Here is a 15,966-nt window from a genome sequence, read left to right on the forward strand (position 1 = left end):
AGAACTCTTGATATTACTAACCTCTTGTTGATGACAAGTATGTTCTTGATTACAGTGAGATGATTGTGCTGCTTTAAAGCACTGTCAAGCCTTTGGCTGGCTAGATAGATAGTCTGGCCATCCTTCCAGATTGGATTTCTAGATATGGGTACATTCTTTTGGTGTTTGCGTTTCTCGTAACTCTGGCAGACTCCCTTCAGTGGTTGTAGTGTTTGGTAACTTTTGATGTGTATGGTCTAACTTTTTCAATGGTCTAAGACTGCTTGTTCCATTCTATCTGATCCTGAACAGGGTGTCTGCTGTCTTTGGTACTTCCTCTAAACCTATTCAGGACCACTGAATTCTACCTGACAAGCTGGCCAATTCCTTTGTGTTGACAGCATTTACCAATGGTTTATGGCCATTTTTGATCTTGAACTACAATCTCACCAACAATCTGAAAATTTTTCACATGCCTGCATTATCACTGAAGCTTGCAGCTTAATATTGATCTGTTTCAGTTAGTGATCAAGGGACACTTGAAAGAGTACTTGGATAATGTGCCTAAGGAATTTTATCTTCTGTTGTAGGACAGCAATCATCGTTCTAATTTTCTGACCATATCCTTCTTTCATGGATCCATGTATTAATAGGTCATTCATGTGGAATTATTATATAGTCTCTTTTCCCTTACACATCAGCTTTGCCATGAATTGTCTTTTCACTTTCAATGTTCTTCAAAGATCTTACTTCTTTGGGGAGTATGGTTGGAATTTATCTAAACAACTTAATTAAGTGTGAGATAACAAGGTGTAGAGCTGGATGTTACACCTTGTTATCTCAGATTCTCCACCATCGGCAGTTCCTACTATCTCTTAATTAAGTGTGATACAGTCTCTCAATTGCCTAGAATATTCTGGAAGTGGTAGATTGGCTTCCATAATTCTTCAGAGCTTTGGCGATGTTCCTGTTTCTCTAACTGTGTCTGACTTGCTGTTTTGTTCCTTTGGATCCTGCTCTCGTCTTTGGGACTACTTACCACCTTTTTGCTTTGCCTGCAAAATCCCTGACATCTGATAAGACTTCAAAATTTTCTGATCCACTTCAGTTGCTGACTTTAATGTTTCTTTTTACCCTTTCTGCTGCCACCATGTTTTGTTATGTGTGTTGGAGTAGTGGCAATATTATTGAACTAGAAAGCAGCTTAATGGTCTGGGAATGCAGGTTCAAACTCCATGAGATGCTGGTAGAATTTAAGTTCAATTAATCATTCGGAAATATAAAACTAGTCTCAGTGAGAGTAATCAAAACAATCATTGTTGTAAAAATCAAATGGTTCATTTCTATCCTTCAGGAAAGGAAATATGCCATCCTTATCCAGTCCAGCCTACTTTTGACTCAGACTCTCAGTAAAGTTGTCTCTTGACTAGCTTTGCAAGCTATTCAGTTCAAGGGCAAAATAGATGTAAAAAAGAAATTTTGGCCTTTGCCAACACAAATCCTCATCTTATGAAAGAAAAAATTAAAAATGTATATAATTAACTTTAATGCCAGAGGAATCAAAGGTGACTATATGCCACTTTCTTCCCTGCCCCCTAGAAGCCTTGATTCCGTTGTCAACAAAATTTCTGTCTAACTCAGTCTTGAATATATTCAATGATACAGCCCCCATTGCCTAAAATCAATGCTGAAGCAGGGGAGGCTGTTGTGTTGCTTCTAACAGTGGGACAATGTGTTCACCCTTGTTATTGCTAATCGAAATCAAAGATATCAAAACCTAACTCAAATTGGCTGCTTGTTATTAACACAATAATGGAAAAACTATACAAAAAAAGGGTGTAGTAAAAGACTGATGAGTTACAAAAAATGGCGAATTAAAATTAACAGTAATAAATGTAAAACAATGTAACAGAGTGCCTTAGAGATAGTAGGAACTGCAGATGCTGCAGAATCTGAGATAACAAGGTGTAGAGCTGGATGAACGCAGCAGGCCAAGAAACATCAGAGGACTAGGCCGAAAATTCAGCTATCCTGCTCCTCTGATGCTGCTTGGCCTGCTGTGTTCATCCAGGTCTACGCCTTGTTATAACAGAGTGCCTTACAAGCTTTCCATGAATATAATTCAATGTCACAATGACTTGGGAAGCTACCTGAGAGTAACAACAGATACAACGTGTGTTGTTTAATGTCTAGAAAAAGCGTTGAAACAATTTTGAAAGAAACATTAGAGGTTATGTTGAAGCACTTGTTCAGATACGTATGAGTATATGAATTAGGATCCTCACAGGCCTATGAATTTACTCTGCCATTCAATAAGATCATTGCCCATCTGATTACTACACATTCTTGTCTTTCACCCCCTGACTTATTTAACTACCTCTGCCTTAAAAATATTCAAAGAATTTTCCTTAACATGCAATGGAATAAGAATTCCTAAGAATTTCAATGCTCTGTGATATAACATATTTCCTCTTCTGTCTAAAACTAGTGACTCCATTTTTTTTTTGGAAAGCCACAAACCCCTTAGCTCTAGATTCTCCTACAAGAGTAAACGTGCGTTCCAAATTCACCCTGTTGACCATCCATGAGCTTACAGAAACATAGAAAACAGGGGCAGAAGTATGCCATTTGGTCGCTTTGAGCCTACTCTGCCATTCAGGATGATCGTGGTGATCGTCCAACTCAATACCCTGTTTCTGTTTTTCTCCATGACCTTTGATTTATTTAACCCAAAAGGACTATATCTAACTCCTGGAAAATATGCATTGTTTTAGTCTTAACTACTTTCTGTGGCACACAGTTTCACAGGCTCACCACTGTCTGGATGAAGAAATTTCTCATCATCTCAGTCTTAAATGGCCTATCCTGTATCCTTGAGCTGAGATCCTGGTCATCAAGATCATTACAAGATGCTTTTGCCCCAGGTCTTTAAATGCAACACAAATGAGCTATGTGGATTTGGTTTACTTAAAAAAACCAAAGATCTTCATAAGTTAAAGAAACATATACTTTATGGAGCAATCTCTGGACACAGCCTGTGCCTTGAGTGCTACAGTGCAGAGAACCTGTAACCAGTGTTCATGTGTTTACATTTGGATACTGGGCTCTTTTGCGCACTGAGTTCTTAGGACTTAAAAAAAGTAGGCCATTCAGCCTCTCAAGCCTGCCTCACCATTCAACAAATTCGTGGCTAATCTGCTCAAAGCCTCAATACTCCTTTCTCCTTCCTGATATTTCAAAAATCTATCTACCTTCTCTTTAAATACTTAGTGATCTAACCTCCATTAATATTTGGAGCAGACAATTCCTGGCATTCACTATCCTTTGCAAGAAGAAATTCCTTCACATCTCTGTTTTAAAAGAGTGCCCCCTTATTCTGTAACAACATCCTCTAGTTCGAGATTCCCCCATGATTGGAAATATTTTTCTCAACATCTAGGTCAAGCTCCACCCTACCCCACCCCGCCAAATCTTGTACATCTCAATACTGTTACCTCTCATTCTTCTAAATTCCAATGAATAAAGGCCAAACAAGTTTAACTGTTCTTGATAAATCAAACCCTTCATCCCTGGAATGAGCCAAGTAAATCATGCTTGAATTGCTTCAAAGGCCAGTATGTTTTATTTTAAAGAAAAGAAAAGGGACCAAAACTATACAGAATATTCCAGGTCTGGCCTCAGCAACACCCTGTACAGTTACAATAAATCCCCCTATCTTAAACTCAATTTCTCAGCCAAAATTCCACTGGGTGCCTTAATTACTTGTTGCACGTGTATACCTTGTGTTTCGCACACAAGTACACCCAGTGTTGCACATTTTTGCAGTCTTTCTTCCACTCAATTAACAGCCTGCCTTCTGATTCTTCCAAACAAAGTGCACAATCTCACACTTTTTACAGTCAACTCCATCTGCCAATATGTGCTCATATGTTCTCCTCACAACATGCCCGTCTGCCAGTTTTTGCAAAGCCAGCAAATTTGGCAAAATTACATTTTGCTGCTTCTCCAAATCATTAATGTAAGTAGAAAATAATCAAGGGTCTAAAAATGATCCTTGCGGCACTCCAATAGATACATTTTTTCAACTGATAATCCCGACTCTCTGTCTATGGTGGATTATTTATTCCTCAATCCATGTTAATACATTACCTCCAATGCCATATCAAATGCCTCCTGGAAATCCAAATACACTACATTTACCAGTTCCCCTTTATCAACTGATACCTTCCTTTATTAACAAAGGTACCTATCTCCTTTTCCTCTTCTTCTTCTTCTTGTGGAACATTTAATACTCTTGAATATTGAGTTCCAGTCTTGATCACCCTGCAACCATGTCTCCATATCAGCTAACAAGTCATATTAATTTATTTATATTTGTGCCATCAATCCATCTATCTTCATACAAATGCTGTCTGTATTCAGATAAATAGCCTTAAACTTTGACTTTTCACTTATTATCTACTCTGGTTCAAATTTCCACTGCACTCTTCTGCACAAATTTTAACCCCTTCATGTCACACTTTGCTTATTGTTCATCTCTTCACTATGCTGCACTTCTGCTTTCTCATTTAGTTTTGATTTTTTAAACTTCCTTTCAAGTGAACCCCGCCTCTTGATGATCTTTTGAAAAACTTTACCACAGATAAGGTAAACCCAGAATACAATTTAAAAGTAAATTAAAATCAGCCCACAGGAAATACGTTTGAAACACGTTTGAAACCAGCGTATAAGTAAAATTCTTTATTCAACTGACTTTTTGAAATAATCTGCCAGGAAGAACTATTGTAACAAAATATGAGGGGTGACAAAATGCAACTGCATAGAGTCACGGAGATCTACAGCACAGAAAAAGGCTCTTCAGTTCATTGCATCCTTGCTGGTCAAAAACAACCAGATAACTATTCTAATACCATTTTCCAGCACTTGACCCATAGCCTTGTATGCCTTGGCATCTCAAATGCACATTGATATGTTTCTTAAATGTTATGAGGTTTCTGCCTCCACCACCCTTACAGGCAGTGACATCCATATTCTCAACATCCCCTTCGTGAAAAATCCTGTCCTCACATCTTTGTACCTTCTACCCCCTGCCTTAAATCTGGGCAGCCTGGTGATTGATCCCTCCATCAAGAGGAAAAGTCTCTTCCTGTCTACCTTATCTATGCTCCTCATAATTTTATACATCTTAATCATATCCCTCTTCCTGTGCTCCAAAGAAAATAACCTGTCTATCCAATAACTAAAACTCTGTAGCCAGGCAACATACTAGTAAATCCACTCCCCACCCTCTCCAGTGCATCCCTCCTATAAATGTAGATTCCAGAACTGCATAATACGCTCTGGCTGTGGCCTAAACAACATTTTATACAGTGCCAGCATAACCTTTGATCTTAAACTCTTATGTCCCAGCTAATAAAGGCAAGTATCCTATATGCTTTCTTAACCACTTTATCCACCTGTCCTGATAACCTTAAGGGACTGGTGTACGTGCATACCAAGGTCCTTCTGATCCTTAAACCTTCAGACTTTGGGAAGCCCTATCATGTACTCCCCTACCTTGCGTGTGCTGTCCAAGTGTATCATTTCACATTTATCCAGATTGAATTCCATTTGCCGCCCAACAGCCCATCTGATCTGCCTGTCTACATCCTGCTATAATCAACAGCTATCTGCTTCACTATTTAGCACTCAACCAATTTTTCTATCATCTGTGAACTTACTGGTTACCTCTCTTACATTCAAGTCAAAATCATTCATATAAACTACAAAACAGCAAGGATCCCAGCATTGACCCCTGCGGCATCCCTCTTGACTTCCAGTCGGAAAAACACCAGTCAGCCATCACCCTCTAATTCCTGCCACTCAGCCAACCGTGGATCCAATTTGCCAAATTTCCTTCGATCTCATGGGCTCTGATCTTTGCAATCAGTCTCCTATGCAGTACCTTTTCAAAAGCCTTGCTGAAGTCCAAATAGACCAATTCAAAAGCATTCCCTCATTTACACACCTGATCACCTCTTTGAAAAATTCAACCAAATTGGCCAGACGTGACTTCCCCTGAACAAAACCATGCTGATTTCTCTTGATTAATCCCTGCTTCTCTAAATGCAGATTAATACTGTCATTCAGAATTGCTTCCAATAGTTTCCCCACCACTAATGATAGACTCACTGGCTTGTAGTATCCGGATTTATCCCTTGCTCTCTTCTTAAAAAAAAACAGTACCAAGCATGTCAAAATGGATGATGTTCAGTCTGAAAGAGGTGAGCTTTGATGAACTAAATAGCCTTTCTCTTCCTTAACTTGGAAATGGGAAAGCCAGTTTAAGCACAAATGTGCTCCTCATGTTTTGATAGATTAGCCCCACTGTTCCAAAATATTCCTCAGTTATTATTCTCTCAAGTAACACATACCAACTAGTTAGTTACACAATAGAAATAGACTTGAGATACTACACTCTTTCCTGGTAACTTACTGAACAATATTAAAAGTGGAAAAAAGTTCCCTAGACTCTGCCTCTGCCCCCAAGGTGAGGCATTCCACTCCCGAACATCCCAGATGTTCTCGTATTTCAAGGACTGCAACATGCCCCCTTCAGTGGTCGAAAATGCTCTCGACTGCATCTCTTGCGTTTCCCGCACCTCTGCCCTCACACCCCTTCCCCAGAACAAAAGCAAAGACAGAATCCCCCTTTCCTCACGTATCACCCCACTAACCTCTGGATTCAACATATCACTCTCCATCACTTCCGCCACCTGTAATCTGACCCCACAACCGAGGATATATTTCCCTCCCCATCCCTATCTGCCTTTTGTAGGGACCACTCTCTCCGCGACTCCCTCATCCGCTCCACACTCCCCACTAGCCCCACCACCCCCGGCACCTTTCCCTGCAACCGCAGGAAGTGCTACAACTGCCCCTACACCTCCCAAGACTCAAAAAAAAACCTTCCACATCAGACAGATTTTCACCTGCACATCCGCTAATGTGGTCTATTGCATCCGCTGCTCCCGACGTGGCCTCCTCTACATCGGTGAGACCAAGCGGAGGCTTGGAGACGGCTTTGTAGAGCACCTGCGCTCTGTTCATGACAAACGATACCACCTTCCAGTCGCGAACCACTTCAACTCCCCCTCCTACTCCCTGGGCAACATGTCATCCTGGGCCTCCTTCAGTGTCACAATGATGCCACTTGGAAACTGGAGGAGTAGCACCTCATATTCCGCCTTGGGAGCCCAAAACCCAATGGTCTCAAATGTGGACTTTACTAGTTTCAAAATCTCCCCACCCCCGACCTCAACCCAAGACCAGCCCCCCCTCTCATCCCTGCCTCTTTGACCTGTCCGTCTTCTCTCCTGCCTATCTGCCACTCCCACCTCACTGACCAATCGCCACCACTGCCTACCTGCACTCACCTATCACCATCTCACCTATCTTCCTCAGCTCCACACCTCCTCTCTCTATTTATTACAGAGCTCCCTTCAACCTCCCCCATTTCTGAAGAAGGGTCCTGACTGAAACGTCAGCTCTCCTGCTCCTTTGATGCTGCCTGGCCTGCCGTGTTCCTCCAGCTCCACACTGTGTTATCTCTGACTCCAGCATCTCTGAGCTAAGTTGTTAAGACTGTTCTTCACCAGGGTATGATTGTGACACTAACTAATAACACCACTGCCCAAATGAATCACTCACTATCAACTGGATCAATACATAGTAATATTCACAAGCCTCTTGTATGGTTGGCGAACAAGAATAACTCCCCATATCTGACCCTTTTGCAGTCAAGATTAAATGTAAAACGATTTAGATAAAATTACAAAGTTAAACAAACATCCATGTGTTTTGACCAAACACATGGAAGAAGGTGGAGCAGTGGATGTGGTATACATGGATTTAAGTAAGGCGTTTGATAAGGTTCCCCATGGTAGGCTCATGCAGAAGGTAAGGAGGCATGGGATAGGGGGAAATGTGGCAGACTGGATTCAGAATTGGCTGACCCTTAGAAGACAAAGGGTGGTAGTGGACGGAACATATTCAACATGGTGCTCAGTTACGAGTGGTGTACCACAAGGATCTGTTCTGGGTCCTCTGCTATTTGTGATTTTTGTAAATGATTTGGATGAAGGAGCGTAAGGGTGGATTAGCAAGCTCGTGAACAATACGAAGGTGGGTCACGCTGTGGACAGTGCGGAGGGCTGTTCTAGGTTACAAAGGGACATTGATAGACTGCAGAGCTGGGCTGAGAAGTGGCAGATGGAGTTTAACCCTGAAAAGTGTGAGGTGATTCATTTTGGAAGGACAAACTTGAAAGCAGAATACAGGGTTAACGGAAAGATTCTTGGCAGTGTGGAGGAGCAGAGGGGTTCATGTTCAGAGTTCCCAGAGAGCTGCCACCCAGGTGGATAGAGTTGTTAAGAAGGCATATGGTGTGTTAGCTTTCATAAATAGAGGGAGTGAGTTCAAGAGCCATGAAGTTATGCTCCAGCTATACAAAAGCCTGGTTCGGCCACATCTGGAGTACTGTGTCCAGTTCTGGTCACCTCATTAGAGGAAAGATGTGGAAGCGTTAGAAAAAGTGCACAGGAGATTTACCAAGATGTTGCCTGGAATGGAGGGAAGGTCTTACGAGGAAAGGTTGAGAGAGCTAGGGCTTTTCTCTTTAGAACGACGAAGGATGAGAGGTGACTTGATAGAGGTGTACAAAATGATCAGAGGTATAGATAGACAGCCAGAGATTTTTTCCTAGGGTGGGGGTAGCTTTTATGAGGGGACATAGTTTTAAAGTGAAAGGAGGTAGATATCGGGGAGACGTCAGAGGTAGGTTCTTTACTCAAAAAGAGTGGTAAGGGCGTGGACTGCATTGATGGAGAGGGTAGTGGAGTCGGCCTCATTAGGGGCATTTAAGTGGCTATTAGATAGGCATATGGATGATAGTATAAGTAGCAGTGGAGGTTAGATAGACCTTAGGTTTAAGGTAAAAGTTCGGCACAACATCGTGGGCTGAAGGGCCTGTATTGTGCTGTACTGATTATTGTTCTATGTTCTAACAGGCAACTTTAAGCGGAATCTGTGGTTTGGATAAAGCAAGTGTTGAGGAAATAAAAGAAATCGAATGTTCTCATTTCTACTTGTAACGTCAATTGGAAACAATAGAAGAAAGGTTTTAAAAACAGTATTTGGATTTCTTGCATTCCAGTCTTAAAGACTGACCCCTGTAACATACAAATTATATCCTTTAGTCTCAAAGGTCGAAAGAAAATTCCTTTAAAGTAACCTGAACTTGGGGAATCCCAACTTTAAATGTACCTCAGCCGTGGTGATCCATGACCTGAAGCAGAGAACTGGTTAAAACATTATCGTACTGCAGAACATCACTATCTTGGCTTAAGATTCAACAAAAATGCAGTGATGAGCACTGAAGCAAAGCTTTCAGATAGGTTCAGATTACCTGTAATCACTATGCAAACTGCAAAGCCAAATTCCAGTCACCTGGTATTTCTGAAAAAGGTTTCTTAATTCACTCTAGGAAGGTTAGAAGAAAAAAAAATCCTGTTATATGAATATTATGATCAACCATAAGACAGAAGTGACCATCTGCAATGTTCTCTTGTGAATGTTCAATGTATGCAGATTCCTCCACAATCTTTTAATGTACACTTATTTTAGTTTACATGGATTAATATCTAATTGAAACTGCACAGAAGAACGTGGCATGGATGTATTAAATTCCATTAATAAAATCATAATTTCTAGCTGTATATCTTTAAAGATGAAAGATATTAAACAGCAATTAAAATCATTAAAACATGCAGCACCTCTGTTACTGTTCCAGGTAACCCATCCATGTAAACGTAACATGTTTGAACAGTCTCCTCATCGATACGAGTGGCTGAGGAAAGAAAGAAAAAACCTATTAAAACATTTCACAAATATACAGGACTGGCTTGCACTTCATAGGTCAGCAGCGTTACAATAAGTGGTGTGCTACCTGTGTCAATTGGAACTGAGCTCATCTGAGATGCTCAATAGGATACATAGCCACCCAGGTTCAAAAAGATTGAACATCAGACCAGCACCCTAGAGGACAACCAGCACCAAAGAATATGCACTTCAGCAAGAGACAGCATTTTCAAGGCTGAAACTGTGGGGAGAAATGAAGGCCTTGAAATTTAGAGCCCTATCAATAACGAATGCAAGTGATCTGTTCTCTTCTAAATTTCCAGAAGGGCTAGGAAATTTGGGGTAGATGACTGGAGAATAATACTGGAGGAAGTGGAAGTGCTGCATTTAAAGCTAGACTGGTCTTAACTTAGCATCAGCATACAAGTTTTGAATGATAGGTTTAAAACTGAAGCAGGAACTTCATTGAGAATGATGTAGATTTAATTCTGCCTGAGATTATTGATGCTGCAGTGGCATCCCGCTGAATTCAAGCATTTCCCAGTTTCTCTATTCAAAAAAAAAATTTTGCTCCTTTTTTAATTTCACTTATCAAAGTGGAAGGAACAGAAGGCAGGATTATTGCAAATACTAGAGATTTTAAAAATGTTCTCGATTTTGAAATAGTGGGAGGGGTTGGAAAGAGGTCTGTAAAGCTGCCTGATAAAACCATGTGGAAGCAAGTTGCACAGGCTGCAAGTGACAATGCCTAACTGCACATTAAACCTCATGCTATCCTGAAAGCTGCAAAGACCTCACAACTTCAGTACCAACAGAAAAAGCATTCATTAGTTGTGGTTTACTATCAGCTGGAATAGACCATCTGGCCCTTCAAATCTGCTCTAATTTTAAGATCACGGCTGATGTATTCTCTCAACTCTGGCCCTCACTAGACTAATACCTCTTAACCTGCTTAACACTTGAAAATCTATCAAGCTTTGTCTTGAATGTATTCTACATCTGAACATTTACAACTTTCTAGGGTAGGGAATTCTAGAGATTCACAACATTTACAGTGAATAAATACCTCATTATTTCCACCTGAAATGGTCAATCCCTTATTCAAAGATCACATGTTCCATACTGACCAAATCTGTCAAATCTTGAGAATTCTATGCATTCCAGTCATCTCATTCTTCTAAATTCCAGGAAATAAATATTTAGTCTACTTAATCTCCCCTCAAAAGGCAAACCACTCATTTGAGAGACCAGTCTCAACAATCTTTTGCCTCACTTCCCTCAATCACAATACAAGTTCTTCCTAAATAAGGATACCAAAATTGTGCCACATAGTACTTTAGGTGTACTCACCTGGAGAAAATGCAGCATAGCGGTAATATCACTAGAATAATAATCAAGGTCTAGGCTAATACTGAGGGGACATGGGTTTGAATTCCACCATGGGAGATAGTGAAATTCCTCTTTATTCATAAACCCAAAGCTAGGTTAATGATGACCATGAATCATTAATTGTTTTAAAAACTTGACTTTCGCCCTTTAAGGAAGAAATTCTTCTATCTGCCATCATACCTTACCTACAGTTCCAGTCACAATCAAAACTATTCTTGGGTATGACCTGTTCAATTAGCAAGACACACGAGAGATAATGGTACAAAAGTATGTTGCTAGATACTGCCCTGGAAGTCCTCAACATTGAATCCAGAGCCCATGAAGTCTCAATGCATCAAGTCAAACATGAGCAAGGAAAGCTCTTGCTGTCTACCACATACCACACTCGGGTGATTACTCAGTACTCATGCATATTGAACACAAGTTGGAAGAAGCACTGAGGGCAGATAAGACACAAAAGGTACTCTGGGTGGGAGACTTCTATGTCCATCACAAGAAAGGTTCAGTAGCACCACTAGTGACCCAGCTGGACAGGTTCTAAAGGTCACAGTTCCTAGGTTGGGTCTGCGGTAGCAGGTGAGAGAAACAAGAAAGAAAAACTCACGAACTCATTCTCTTAAATTTAGCTTTGGTAGATTCATCTGTGTGACTTCAGACTCTTTAGAAAGTGACAACTGTATAGTCCTTCTGAACACAACATCCTATCCCCACAATGAAGATACCTTCCATTATGCACCAAATCATTCATTGGATTTGGGCAATACTGGCTTGGCTGGTATGTATTACCTATTCCTAGTTGCCTTTTAGAAAGTGATGGTGAGTTGCCTTCTGGAATTGCTGTAATACACAATGTCTTTTAGGGAGACAGTTCCAAAGTTTGACCCAGCCACACTGAAGGAGTGGCGATATATTTCCAAGTCAGAATGGAAAGTGGCTCAGAGAGGAACTTGCAGGTGGCCATGTTCCCAAATATCTATTGCCCTTGTCCTTCCAGATTATAGTGGTCGTGGGTTTGGAAGGTGCTGTCTGAGAAGCGTTGATGAATTTCTGCAGAGCATCATGCAGGCAGTACACACAGCTGCTACTTAGCATTAGTGGTGGACAGACTGAATGGCACCGCATTTATAAACAATCAAGTGTCTTGCTTTGTCCTGAATAGTTTCAAGCTTCACAAGTATTGTTGAAACTACACTCGTAACGCAAGTGCAAAGCATACCATCACGCTCCTGACTTGTGCTTGTAGATGGTGTATAGGCTTTAGGGAGTCAGGAGTTGAGTCACTTGTTCTAACCTGCTAGTCCAATTCAGTTTCTGGTTAATGTTAAATCTGGGGGAATATTTGGTGGTGGTGGGGAACAGACAATTCTCTCTTGTTAAACATTGCAATTGTCTGGTATTTGCATGGCACCAATGTTACTTGCCACTTATCAGTCCAAGCCTTGATACTGTCCATGTCTTGCTGCACTTGGGCATGGACCCCATGTGAATTCGCTAACTGTGTGCTCAACACTGTTAGTGCTGTAAATATTACTAACCATTTCATGCAACACCTACACTTTTGCACAGTACAGATGGCTGATCAAGGATAGCAATCCTGCTAGTAGAACACATTATGTTGTGTGCTTTGTTCTTCCCGCCTCCACCTGCTACAGCAGCCTCTCAATATAGTGCTCCATGATACATCATGGTGATGCAGTCACATTAGGGACTATACAAAGACTTGAATAAAAAGATTTAATGCAGAGGTACTGATTCTTATCAAAAATTGTACATTTAGCTTATGCATATACCACCAATGTGCCCTTGGTGTGTTTTAGTTTTCCATTCCCTCCTACTGTGACTAGTGCATTTTTCAGTTCTGTAACTGCTGCGTTGGCCTTGGACATTTTGACAGGTAACTCTGGAGGACACGGCTATGCTAAGAGAATACATTGTACAAGCTTCTCAGCTCAACTGTTTACAGGTTGGAGAGTGGCAAACAGGATGGATGTAGAAGGCCCTACCATCTTTTGAGTGTCTTGAGCAGAAACTTCTGCTTGGTGCTGCCTGGCACTGTCCTGTCTCCACGTGAGGCCTGGAATGAGTTCAAGGTCCACTGCCTGAATCGACTTACTTCAGCACTGAGGACCAACGGCATGAGGACCAATGGCATGATGACAAAGTGCAGATCTGGTTTCCTATCCAACCCACCTGGGTGAGCTGGACCTGGCTCTCAAGGGCGACTGCCATCCTGTCCATTGAGGCAGTTAGACAAACACACTTGATCCCCATAGCGCAGCTGCAGTCAGGCAGCTTCTGGAACATGGAGTTGATTGCACAAGTCAAATCTGGCTTGTTGCTTCTCTGCCTCCTTATGCAATTGCATCAAGTCCTTGTCTGCCAACTCCACAGGGTCTTCTCTTGCCTAGGGTTTAGGAGGAGCCTGATCTCCAGGGTTCAGCTCGTCAGCAACCTCTGGGTTTTCTCCCTCTTGCCAGCTACAGTGCCATCACAGTGAAATGCTCAGCAGGGGGTTCTACCAAACAATCTAAAGCTGGGTTTTTCAGAGGTGTCAATATTTCAGCAGGTGAAAAAGGTGCTGGGAGCAGCTTTGCAGAAGCTTCCTTTGAAGCTTTGGTTCAGTTTTCCTACGTAAATAAAGGTCCTTCTGGCAGGGTAGGGCATCTCAAAGCTGTGGCTATGCTAATGGGATTTGCAAGACAGGAAAGACGTAGTTGGGGGTGGGGGCGGCGGGCATCATGGCCAAGGAAGTTACAAAGAATGACAACAGCTGGGTTAATGGGATAACTGCAGTGGAATGAAGAAAGCTACTTACTTAATTATTAGGACATGGATGTGTTGGCATCCCTACAGGAGTGGTCCCTATCCTCTCCTGCGAAAGCCAGGTTCTCACCTTGTAGGCATCCCTTCTGCCCTGTAATGTGCTGCATTCTCCAGTAATGAGAAAAACGGACGTGTTGACTGAGGTAAAAGTAGCTGACACAGGTGTTAGCACTAGTGCGAGTGGGATAAAGTTTGGTGAGGTTTCCTTGAGCGGGTCAGCAGGCTGCGAAGAGGGCATGCAATGTTCATTGAGTGGGACTTGGGGAGGGATGCAGTGAGAGGGGGAGTGGGTCTGGGGGAGATGTTTCATGCAATACTTAGAGTGATGGCAGAAGAGTGTGGCACTTACCCTTTCAGCACTGATAACTGCTTCTCCAGGATATTGAGATTACACTGACCTGGATGGTGACGTCAGATCAGGCCAGGAGGGTCAGCTGGTGTGGCTTCCTCTGCTGGTCCTGAGGGAGGAGGGCAGCCTCCTCTACATCAACCTGCCCACAAAGGCCTCCAGCTGACAACTAAGCCTCCTTACCCTTCTTCAACATCTTGGCCTTTTCAGTCTGTCACTGAGCAGGAAATCTTCAGAATGCCGGTGTTCATCCCCATGCACAATCGCTTCTTAAAGACGGTGTGGGTGCAGGATGCCTCTTTTGGGGGGATATTGGTGAGTAGCACGTTCCGCCAGGAACAGCGGGGGTAGACTGGGGCTAGAATTGGGCAACAGGGGCACCATATTGGCGGGGTGTATGGTTAATGTGACAAGTTTGGTAACTCTGGTGAGAAAACCCGGTGAGACATCATGGCAAAAACTTCTCCATGAAGCCCGAAAAAATTGACATTTAGCCAAAAAACAATCTTTAAGTGTCAGCCGAAGTCATTGAATGTCATTACCATCATTTAGTACTCCACTATCAATATTGTGGGGCAGGGGGAGTGGGGTGGGGTGAGAGGGTTACCATTGACTGGAAACTGAACTGGACTAGTCATACAAATACTGTGGCTAAAGGAGCAGGTCAGACCTTAGAACTGACTTTCACTGTCTGTCCACCACTTGCGGGGCCCAAGGCAGGAGACATGGGTTTGTATCCCACCACTGAAGTGAATACTAAGATAGCCTAATGGCAACAATGTAACTGATATCGATCGTTGGTCCATTACTGGTCTTCAGGTTAAGACAATCTGCCATTCTTACCTGGTCTAGCCTATGTGTGACTTCAGACCCATGTCAATGTGGGTGAATCTTCTGTCCTCTGATCAATGAGGAAGGGACAATAAATGCAGGCCTAGCAAGTGGCACCCACATCCCATGAAAGAATTTAAAAAACCTATGTTGAGGCAAAATAAATATCCAAAAATGCTCTAATTCATGAAAGTCCATTTAATAACACTTAAATACTGAGTGCTTATAAAAGTAAACATTTATAACCAACTTTACAGACATAACTAATCATTTAATAATATTTTGAATCTATCAAATTATAAGTTTACAGTTCCTCACTTGATTATGACAAGTTGTGGAAGCAGTCAAGCAGTAGTAATGTTGATAAAAAAGCACCAAAGATTACATCGGCAAGCATATTGAAACTGAGCTCAGATTCTTTTTAGAAGACAGGCTATCCGAACAACATGATAGTTTCACAGACCTGAACTGTTCCTTACAAGCATTTATTTCTCCTCTAAAAAATTCAGAACCTTCACATTCCAGGACAAGGTCCTGTCTCCACAGAAAATAGAGTCTCTTTGAGCACAGCACCAAGACAATAGGCCTTGCTCAGTTCTTCTTTTGCCCCACAAGTCATGTCCTACCCATTCCCCAGCCAACAAAAACAGGATCTGTTGGAAATGGGAAATCTGTTGGAAATGGGAAATCTGTTGGAA

The 15,966-nt window shown here is 41.9% G+C and overlaps 1 protein-coding gene across 7 annotated transcripts in view; it reads right to left on the reverse strand.

Annotated features, from left to right (window-relative positions):
- Nucleotides 1–15,966, reverse strand: part of rbm44 (RNA binding motif protein 44) — a 140,660-nt gene that overhangs the window by 29,899 nt on the left and 94,795 nt on the right. For all 7 annotated transcript variants that reach the window (XM_048598581.1, XM_048598588.1, XM_048598583.1 and 4 more), the window contains 2 exons: nt 9,792–9,865; nt 9,425–9,498 (listed from right to left, as the gene is read on the reverse strand). In XM_048598581.1, the coding sequence (XP_048454538.1) occupies nt 9,425–9,498; nt 9,792–9,865 (148 nt within the window). The remainder of the gene's footprint in view (nt 1–9,424; nt 9,499–9,791; nt 9,866–15,966) is intronic.

Source organism: Rhincodon typus, chromosome 7, assembly GCF_021869965.1.
Source record: "Rhincodon typus isolate 14 chromosome 7, sRhiTyp1.1, whole genome shotgun sequence".
Classification (NCBI taxonomy): Eukaryota; Metazoa; Chordata; class Chondrichthyes; order Orectolobiformes; family Rhincodontidae; genus Rhincodon; species Rhincodon typus.